General features: G+C 38.6%; 1 protein-coding gene across 1 annotated transcript in view; it reads left to right on the plus strand.

Annotated features, from left to right (window-relative positions):
* The window catches only part of SLC22A15 (solute carrier family 22 member 15), a 41,360-nt gene extending 31,123 nt beyond the window's left edge, over positions 1 to 10,237 (plus strand). Inside the window, exon 12 of the mRNA XM_080599739.1 lies at positions 1,185 to 10,237. Within this exon, the coding sequence (XP_080455865.1) occupies positions 1,185 to 1,271 (87 nt within the window). The 3' untranslated portion in view covers positions 1,272 to 10,237. The remainder of the gene's footprint in view (positions 1 to 1,184) is intronic.
* Positions 10,238 to 10,385: the final 148 nt, after the last annotated feature.

The raw sequence follows: 10,385 nt of genomic DNA on the forward strand, positions 1-10,385 counted from the left end.
TAAGAAAGCTGTAGAATTTATTTGGCATACCCTGAATTTCCCCTGTGGAATCCATTGTCCTTTTGTACCACTTTCAGGATAACATGCATTCTGGTTGCCTGAAATGGATGTTTTGTCCCTGTTAACATACATAAATGTGATATTCAAGTTGGACAGCATCCAGTGATAATCTGACTCTCCTCAAATAATTTTAGAAATTCAGAGAAAAGCGTAACATGATTCCCTTTATATCTTCTGACAGTTCCTAGTGCTCAAACTGTTTGAAATTCTTTTGCAGTTAACGCACATTGCTGTAGCAAACCTCCACTGAAGACAGATCTAAAGATACAGATTTTGCTTGTGTGGTTCTGTCAGTCAGGAATATGATTTCCATTTTTCTATTTTTCACCTTCCCTCTCACCCTTCTTTGCATATGATTAGGCAGACAGAAGTCTTAAAATGGGTGTAAGCATACTGGAAAAAATCCAAAATATTCATTTAAACTAAATGGAATTCATACTGGCAATGGACTCTTTTTACCTTGGACAGTCCACACTGGTTTCTTGGGAAAATTAAATTTCTGACCAAATAAAAATCAATTAGCTATAATAGTTGACTTCAGTTTGGGTATATGGTATAAATTACGTTGCTGAAAGGACTCTGGCTGGAGTAAATATACCTGTAGAGCTGTATCAAAGAGTTTATTTTCTGCACATGCTAACTGGTAATGTTTTTTTCCTTTTCCATAACACCTTTGATTAGAACTAGAAGGCGATCTTTTTGACTTAAACTTGCATAATAAAATGCACACACTACACATGAAATAGTACTTGATTAGGTAAGTTTCTCCATCCTCAATTAATCATTGTGTTCTGAGCCTCTGATTCCAGCAGCTCACTAGGGAGTATGGACCTTAGACTTAAATGAAAAAAGCCGTCCTAGACACTTTCTCTTCTGCCTGTATTGTCTCTAGTGTAATGATAGAACCAAGACAGTCCATCTAGTAGAAGCCCATCTCTTTCCAAGAGATTTTGAAAAACCAAGAGCACAAACAAATCTTAATTCACAAAGTTTTAATAGTGATTTGCCCTGTCTTTTCTTTTTATCTACCAGCATTCCAACATACGTATAATGTTTCATGCTCTAATATTTTGAGATTGATTTGATGGCTTCTGAATTAAACAATTACTTCATTTTTCTTCTAGTCTGGAGACAAGGACAATTCTGCAGGAAGTGGAAGTGAAGATGAGGAGTTTTATGATGCTGATGAAGAGACGCATATGATCAAGTAATGAAAAGAAGAAACACTGACCTGTTTTCATACCTGTTCTTACTTGTCCAGTCAGTCCAGCTCTAAGACAAGAGTTCTGGGGACCATCTGTCAGGGAATGTAACTGGGCAAATGCCTTTGTCTTTCCTGATCAGGAGGAGAGCTTGAGTACTGTTCAGATTAATTACACCACTGATACTCTTCATACAAGACAGCCATTCAAATTCTTGTAGGACAGAATAAGAATGCACAGTTTACATTTGAAGCCAGGTGAGAGAGCAAGAGAAGGATGATGCATTTCTGAAGCCTAGGAAATTATCCACTGTTTGGGCAGATCATCAGCATACACATTTTCTTTTCAAGGTGGTTGGTTTTGAGTCAGGATAAATTGATAAATTTGAAAATGTCCGCTGTTTTACTTTGGTAGAGTGAAAGGGGTCACGCTGTGCTGTGTGCTACCCCAGTGAGAGCAAACCTTAGAAATTTTATGTTAAAATGGGTTCCACATATTGAGTTGTGGAGAGACAACTGTGAACATACGGTTTCTCTTTCTGTACACCAACACCTGTACAGAGTTACAGGGTGCAGCTGGTTAGTCATGATCTGTGTGTGATCTTTGTGATGATGGAAGGCTGGGAGAAGGGACTTCTAGAAAGAGCAGCCACAAAGTCTGCAGACATAGAGGATGTTGCTGGTTTCTCTCACCTTTTAATCCACCAAACATTTTCTTGGGCTGTCTTATGCATAAATTTGCCACATGTTCCTCACATCTTAAACCTGCTGTTCCATAGTTTTGCCTACTTTAACTTTGTCCTCACTTTGCCATAAATACTGAAGTTCAGCAACTTCTCTGCCTGTTCAGTGAAGTAAATCTGCTAAAGGATATAATTTCATGAATGGGACACGGCTGAGGTGTTTATCACATACTGTGTAATGTGAGGTGTGTGTTAGAATATGTAGCTCATTTATGTGGACCAATTTGTGTTTTTATTTCTGGAAGAAACTCAACTCTGAAGTGATAAGAGAAACTGTGGGCTGCTATTACATTTTGTAGGACTATTGCCAGAAAGCTGCTAGAATCTATTTAAATTTTTGTGTTTGATAAAGTTTTGAAACTCTTTAAGCCAGCATTTACTTGATTACTTGACCTTGCTGAGGAAGACAACTTCATTCTCCTGTTTACAGTGAGCTTCTTTGTTAGAAGGGTATGGAATCTTGAAACAGGAACAAAGGAGATGTTGTGACTACAACAGTGAGGCCTTAGGAAGATTCAGCTTTCTTGATTACATTATCATCTTCATTCTCTAACCTGTGGCTTGCTATTTATTAAGATTGGTTTCCTTAAAATGTTTGATAGCTTTTATACTTGGAGTTCCTAGTGAAGTGCCTGCTGCATAGTGACTGCAAGTAGTTGCCAGCCTTGCTAGCCATTTCTGCGAGTGCTGGATTTAAAAAAAAAAAAAATCAGAGAAAAGCTGCCTGCTGAATTTATGCCAGTTAAACTGGGAAATTCATTTACTCTGAAAGGAAGTGAAACTAAACAGTATCTGAAGTTTACAGCTAGCTGCTTGAACTTTGTTCATTGGGAACTGTAGTACTGAGCAAAGTCCAACTATGCTGCTTGGTGCAGCGGGCAGCCTAGAGACTACAGATTCAAGCATGCGCTACTCCCACTTGATCAGAACTTGGTCCAGGCATTGTCTGTGAGCAAAGCAGGGAACTTTACTCCCAGTGCACAAGGTGTCGGTATAGTGATTTTTGCCTGTTAGGAGCTTTATTTGAAGAATTCCAGCTTACAGTCTTCACTTTTTCTTCCAGACTGTTGCGTAGTTCTTGTAGATGCAAGAGGGCACTCTTAAACCCGGTTGGATATTCTTTCTGCCTTATTTGGCTGTTCTGTGTGCAAGAAAATTGCTCAAAATAAGGTACTTGGAAATTCTTGGAGTGTTTAAATGTGTTCAAAGATACTTTTAATTTTGCATTCACATTTTTAATTATGGAGAGCTGGAAAAAGTAACTGATTTTGGTGTTTGATTTCTAAAGATATAAAACCTGCTTAGTTAAAGGCAAATGGTGGTAAGCCTGTCAGTATTACCTTGCTGTCAAGACTCAACGTTTTTGTTTGTTTGGGGGTGAGGGGCGATATTGATACTTATTTTCCCTCCTTGGATAGTTGATAGAGTTAAGTTCCTTGAGAAGCAGACAGGAACTGTTAGCCTTCTTCCCTCCATAGTTTTAGTGTCACCAGCTACTGGAGATCCTAGTCATGCCATGGGACATCTCAACATAGCTTTCATTAGAACAGTAGGGTGTAACTGTTCAGGTGGGGAGATCATTGCAGGATCTGAGCTGCATTTTATGACAGTCTTCAATTTATAATCAAACTTACCTCTCTACTCATGCACTTTTATATTCTAAATATAGAGGTAAAATTGCCAAAACAAGAGTGAAGAAAACATCTTCATTTTTTCATAAAAATTGCACTTTATTTAAACCTCAAATCTGTCCTGTGTTTGCACCTATGGAATTTTAAAAGGCGGCTTTTTTTGTCAACTGTAGGGGCTTTCTATTGTTACTCTTCCTGACTAATCAATTCAGCAGTTTTATAGGAAGGAATCACTCCTGGAGATCAACTATGTATGATCACTTGCCGCTATGTGTGATCAACTATGCTATGATCACTTGCCGCCCTCCTTTTGTGTCCTCAGGTCCAAATCAGTTAGATGCATTTAATTTTTCAGACCTTTATTTTATAAAACTGGCCACCTGATACAGGAATCTGTAGGATCACCTTTTTTCTTCCCAGGGAGTGTAAGACATTATATTATTGAGATACTTGTGCTGTATGTAGCTTTTACTGGGGAGAGATGCTGCGCAGTCCTTTGTAGCCCATGTGGTCAGCATTTTTCTGTACTCAGGTGGAACATTATTGTTAAGCAGAAGTTTTTTAATCAGACAGTGCTTGCTGTTACAGGTTTCACAACTATGTTACTTACAAGCCCAAGTCAGAAGGTCAGGGAGCTTGTGACTTTTTATTTAAATGGTTATATATATATTGGTGATTATATTTATATATATTTAAAATTTGTATTTAAGCAGTCTGCATAGGCCCATTTAAAAATCTGTGTTTGGGCAGTAAGTTTGCCCTGTGGAGCTACTGGAGAACTGATGCAGCACTAGTTATATATGTTTATGGTGTATAGTAATGCTAAAAGTCTGAAACAATATTTTTGCTGTAGTTGAGTGAAGCATGACAATCTTGTTTCACACTTGTTAGAATAGCCTTGTATATTAAGTATTCTGCCCTGTTAACTGGTTTTTGTGATGTGCAAGCACTAGGATACTGACCTCCAAGATGGTAATTCCTTCCTTGGATTCCTTAGGTTTTGCAGTTGTCTTTTTTTTTTTTTTTTCAGCCAACTCACTTAGATTGTGCTAGAGAAGAGAGAGGTGCTGATTAGTTACATCTTAAGCATGTCTCACCTGAGACAGAACTGGAATTCTGTTATCTGGGGAGCTCACAAGTGATACCTGAATACAGCTAGGAGTGAAGGGGAGTGACAAGTCACGTGAGACAGCATAGAAGAGAATTAGCCAGAGGGAGTTGAAAGAATAGAGGATTCAACAGAAGTGCTTTAGGGCAAGGGTAAGAGAAAGTATACGATAGTAGCTGCTAAAATACCCTTCTTGCTGTTTGTGTTGACTTGAAGCTCCTTTCAGAGCTAGCGTTGGTTCCAGGATGTCCTGTTAGGGACACTAGTTTCATCACTTCCATCTAATGTCAACTTTGTTTAGCATGGCTGCTTTAATGATGAAACACTACTTTTGATCAAGGCAATGTGTGGCACATTTCAGTTTTCTTTTGGACTCAGCTTTTGTATTTAATGGCTTATGATTAAAATTACTGAAATTTGTAAAGCCCTCTAATGGAGAATATGGTATAACTGGGCATCACTTAATACATACGCTAGCTTCACTTTAGAAAGACAGGAACATTAGGAACATTTGATCCAGTTCTGTTACCTAACTTCTTGTGAAGTAATACTTCAGCCTTCTAAAAGGATTTTACTACCTATTTTTGTTAGCCTGGAAAGAATAGAACGGGGAAGTGATCCGATGCTCCTTTTTTTTTTTTCTTTTTTTTAAACTAGGTCCCGTGGAAACAAGTGCTCTCCTTTTAGGGTCTGGGAGTTGTTCATAAACTGAGATATCCTTAAACACCACAAACTCAGAAGGTCTGTGTTAAAGGAGGGCTACATGTGACTCCAAAGAGATATAATTAACATGGGGCAGGTTGTAGCTAGTTGCCACCTTAGTTACAGTCCAGTTCGTAAGGGTTGTAGCCACATGCTGATCTGTTCACAGTGCAGATCATGACATATTCCATGACAGAGTTTCCAGGCTGTATGGCTGTACTGAGGTTAGTGGAATACCCCTTGCAGGACTGTGGGAAATGCAGTTTAGCTGTATGTTTTCCAGCACGTTTCGTCTAAGCATATCAAAACAGTATGCAAGATTTTTTTTTTTGTACTGAAGAAGAAGGGAAAATGAGGAACAAACTCTTTTCCTAGAGCATGCTAATGGAAACATTGAGCTAAAACTCATGAACAAGAGTTTTCTGTGTAATCTCCAAATGTAGATTTGCTCAGTATTTTGTTTCAGCTGAAGGGTGGTGTGCTAATTATGCCTTTTCCTCCACTCTTAAAGCTTCTTTAATCATGCTCTTTGAAACACGTCTGAATCTAGGCATCTGTGCATGCAAGTTGTGAGCCTGGCAGTCAATATGTCAGAAAAGCCTATGAGCAGTACTGTCATTTGAAGGTAGAAGTCAGTCTGGCCTGACACACTCAATGCCTGTGTCAGAAATGTCTATATTTAGCTGTTTACCAAACAGGAGACTTGAGTATAGCTGTCTCATTGTTTGTATCTTGCTATGGGATGTATCATGTGGAGGAAAGACCAACATAAGGAAACCTCTACGTGTAGAATGGAGGGTGAATAAATTTCTACAGAATTTTTTCATGCCATGTATTTATAATGCCTTGTGCAGTTTGTGGTAACCTTGAGATTATCCTGGTGCTACAGTTATTTAAGTCTAATAGAGCTGTATAAAATTTTCATCCTGGCAGTCTGAATTTACTGAACTTTCTCATCTCTTTTGGTACTACTGGCTTCTTCTGTCATCTTGAAGAAAGCTCTTGCCTAATAGGGAGTGGATTTTTCTGCTTTAGTTTATTGCAAATGCCTGTTTTATAAAAGGCTTTTTTTTAATTTCCTCAATCAACTTGATATGGGGACTATGTTTAAAGTAACATCATAGAATTGGATGATGTAAGTGCCAAAGGCAGCTTTTGCTGGAAAGTAATGGTCCAAAACTAGTTCTAGCTTTGTTTATGTGGAATTATTCCATACAACCTGCTAAAACTGCTATTTACAAGCATCTCCAGAAGTTTAGGGACAGAGTTAACCTTTGTTTGCTTGTCTTCCGTTACTCAGTTCACTTAAGTAGCTTATTTCTGGGGGAAAAAGTGTAGGATTTGTAGAACATGCAGAATCTACACCATGTGGCCATTAAAGAACTCTGCAGAGCCTGTTTGCTTCTGAGTTGCAAATGCCAAAGCTCCTTCTCAAAGACTGATAAAACCTGGTAAAAACTGCACATTGAATTATAGTTCATTAATCAGCCTTACAAATTAGCATTACTAATAATGACTTGTCTGGAGCTTCATAGAATGTAGCATATTTTTATAAAAATCACTTTGAAGCATTGCTAAGTAATAATGTCTAGAGTTTAACTCCCTGTTACAACTACAAAATTTGATGCAAGTCAGCCCTATCATGGCCGATTGTTTGACAGCAGATAGACAAGACAGTAAAAGCTTATGTAGCGGGAAGTGGCTGCCCTCAAGAGTGGTTTAAAAGAAGCAATTTGTGTTCACTGCTGTGTGTGCAGAATGAAGTGGGACCATGAGGTGTCAGGGTCCTCTCGTTATTCAGTAAGCTTATGTTTAAATAACTATTTATTCATCCTCATTTACAAAAGGTTTGTAAAGGGAAGAGGTCTTTTGCATACAAGTTGGTGCCTACCACCACACCTGAGGTGCTTACATTATACCTGCTTCAGCAGGCAAAAATTATGGCATTAAGAAAATCTTTGTCAATACTGAAGCAGTTATATTTCCTTAAGGATGGCCTGATAGAAGCATCTGGAGCATCTGTGTTCAAATAAAATGTTCTAAAATGATGGAAATTTGACTGGGAGACAGGCATTTCTGATAGCAGTTTGCAGGAAAAATCTGTTGCAAACGGATTAAAAGTGTTATTATGTAGAGCAGATGACTGAGTGAGTTGTAATAAAAGTATTTATCGTGGTTGCTGTGGCTTCTAGTATGCCTCTAAATGACAGGTTTTGAGTACTAGCTGCTCCTCACTCTCCAAAGTAATAAAGATTTTCTTTTTTTCTTGTTAAAAATTTGAATGTCATGTAGAAATCAGGAGTATATTTTTCATATGAATGCCTCTATTGCACTACCTTTCTTTCTTGTATCTGGTTATTTTGTTTTTTTAAACTACCTCCTTATGTTGATTTTTTTGTCAATTTCTTATTTAATTGATTTTTAGGAAACTATGAAACTTCCATTTTTTTATTTATATAGTAATCCATGGTTTAAACAGAGGGAAGATTTGTAGGTTTTAAAGTTTTACTTCAAGCTAAATTTTAAAGGCCTTTAAATTATATTTCTGAAGGAGATGAATAATTATACCCTTAGATTATGAGTTCACTTGTGTGCACTGTTTGCTTTCTGAAAGGCCAGAAAGCCCTTAATCTTATACTAACCTCAGTTGAGGAGATTTTCTTGCCTGCAACAAGTTGTTTTGAGTTGGGGAGTTTTAATCAATTTAATTTATTGCCAATTAAAGGGTTTTTAATTGGGGGGGAGGGAGTGTCTCCAATCCTTTGGCTGACTATTACTCTCAGGCCCTTCAGCAAGACAACATGTGGGCCAGGAGACTGGGATCAGCAGGTTGTGCGTTCTGTTTTTTTTGTTGCTCCTTGTTTCTTACCCAGCTGCTCTGGTGTGGGTTTCTTCACTGGCTGCAGCCTCTTCAGAGTTGTATCTCCTTCTGAGTCTCCTCTCAGCCCCTGCTCAGGCTACATTTTGCTTTGGCATTTCTCCTCCTCAGCTGTCTACCCTCTCTCCTCCTCCTGCGCTGGCATGGTCCTCTGTTTTTCTCCTCCTCCTTCTATAACACTGTCTCTTGGCATTTACTGCCCTTTTTAAAATATGCTTTTGCAGATGTGCCAGACTCTGACTGGCCACAGTGTTGGGGTGCAGTGGGTCAGTGCCCCTGTCCCTGAGAGGCAATGGGCACAAACCAAAGGCAGGAGGATCTGTGGGCACAGGGAAACACTTTTTTTTACTGTGAGGATGACCAATCACATTGGCACAGGTTACCCAGGGAGGTTGTGGAGTCCTTGGCAATGTTCAGAAGCCATCTGGGATGAGGTTCTGGGCAGTTAGTTCGGTGACCATGCAGGGAGGTGGGACAAGATGATCTCCAGAGGTCCCTTCCAACCTCAGCCATTGTGTGGTTGCTGTGCTGCCTGTTGCTGAGATGGCTCGGACCAGCACAGGACAGTCCCTGACCTCCTCCCACAGAGGACACCCTGCCACCCCTCCACTACCAAAACCCTGACAGGTATGTCTAATGCATTACAGTACAGTGTTTCCTTGTGAATCAAGACCTTGCAGGGCTGACAGTTTCCGTGAGCAGAACTTGGTACTGTATTCCCCTTGTGTTACTGTTGTCTTAGGTCAAGTAAATGAAATTCCTAAGGATAAAATCAGACACTTATTGCCAAGTTCTGTGTCTGGTGACATGTTTGTATCCTCAGTGATTTCAGAAGACAGATCTTAGATCTCCATTTAACCAGAGGAGCAGCCAAAGGGGTAAATTTCTTTATTTCTGCTCAAGCCTTCATCATCATGAAATCAAATCTTTCTATAGTCTCTATCTTGTAGGCCTCGTAAACTTTCCTTATGCCACAGTTCAGTTTGAACCAACAGGAAAAAAAGTCATGGTCAGCTCAGAGCTGAGTAACGGGAAAGTGGGAATACAGGGAATTGATACTTGTTTGCAGCAGTGAAACAAGTTGTATATAGCTGGTGCGTGTATTTTTAGGTATTTAGGTATTTAATTTGGATGAGTTGAATACTGAGTGTTATTAGCCTTCCGACATTAAAATGAGGACTGAGAAATTTCGAGGTACTTTAACTGTATTAGTGTGCTGCTTTTAATTCAGAGTTGTACTGATGAAAAATCTGTGTGTTAAGAATACTTGGTCTGAGAAGTCACAACTGAAAACAAAGGCTTTTCCGCAACAGACCTTTTATGGTGGTATATCCATATATTCTGTGAACAGCTGTTGGGTCCATCTCTTCTTAAGATATTTTTTTGCACTAGGTGAGGGACCATAGCAACAAATGTAGAAATATTTAGATTAATTGCACTTACCTATTTTGTTTTCTTGATGTAATTCCTATGCATACTGCCTTACCCATGTGTACTGTACTTCACTGGAGGAACAAAAGGTAACTATCAGGGTTTTATTTTATAAAATGAGTTGCTTAAAAAAAAAAAGTAATCCTGTAATATTACATATTTTCCAGTGATATATTTCTTCCAAGTTAGGGAGGTAGATAATGGTAAACCCAGGTGAATTTAGTCAAAATTTAATATTGCTGGTGTTTGTTCTCAGTTAATGTCTGAATGATTTTGATCATTTGAAATAAACTTATTCTTGTAATATTTTTGTAGAGGCTAATCTATGTTGGAAAGCCAACTTTTAGGTGACTTGTAACAGCTCTGAGACTGCCTCTGACTCATACATTTCATATAATGTCTTTGTAACTTATTTTGTGCCTTTTCTTCCCCTGACACAAAAATTTCTCAATAAAAACAAATTCTTTTGGAACACTGCAAACCTATTTTATTGTACTGACTTTACTTGCCTGACCCTTTTGTTTTGTTTTCTGGAGGGGATTAAATCTATCTCATAATAGAGTAGATATTTATAACGGACACTGCAGAAGAAAATTGACAAGGTGGAAAGCAGGTCAGTTTGGAATGGCAG

Source organism: Anser brachyrhynchus (assembly GCF_964034855.1).
Source record: "Anser brachyrhynchus genome assembly, chromosome: 1".
In the NCBI taxonomy this organism is placed as follows: Eukaryota; Metazoa; Chordata; class Aves; order Anseriformes; family Anatidae; genus Anser; species Anser brachyrhynchus.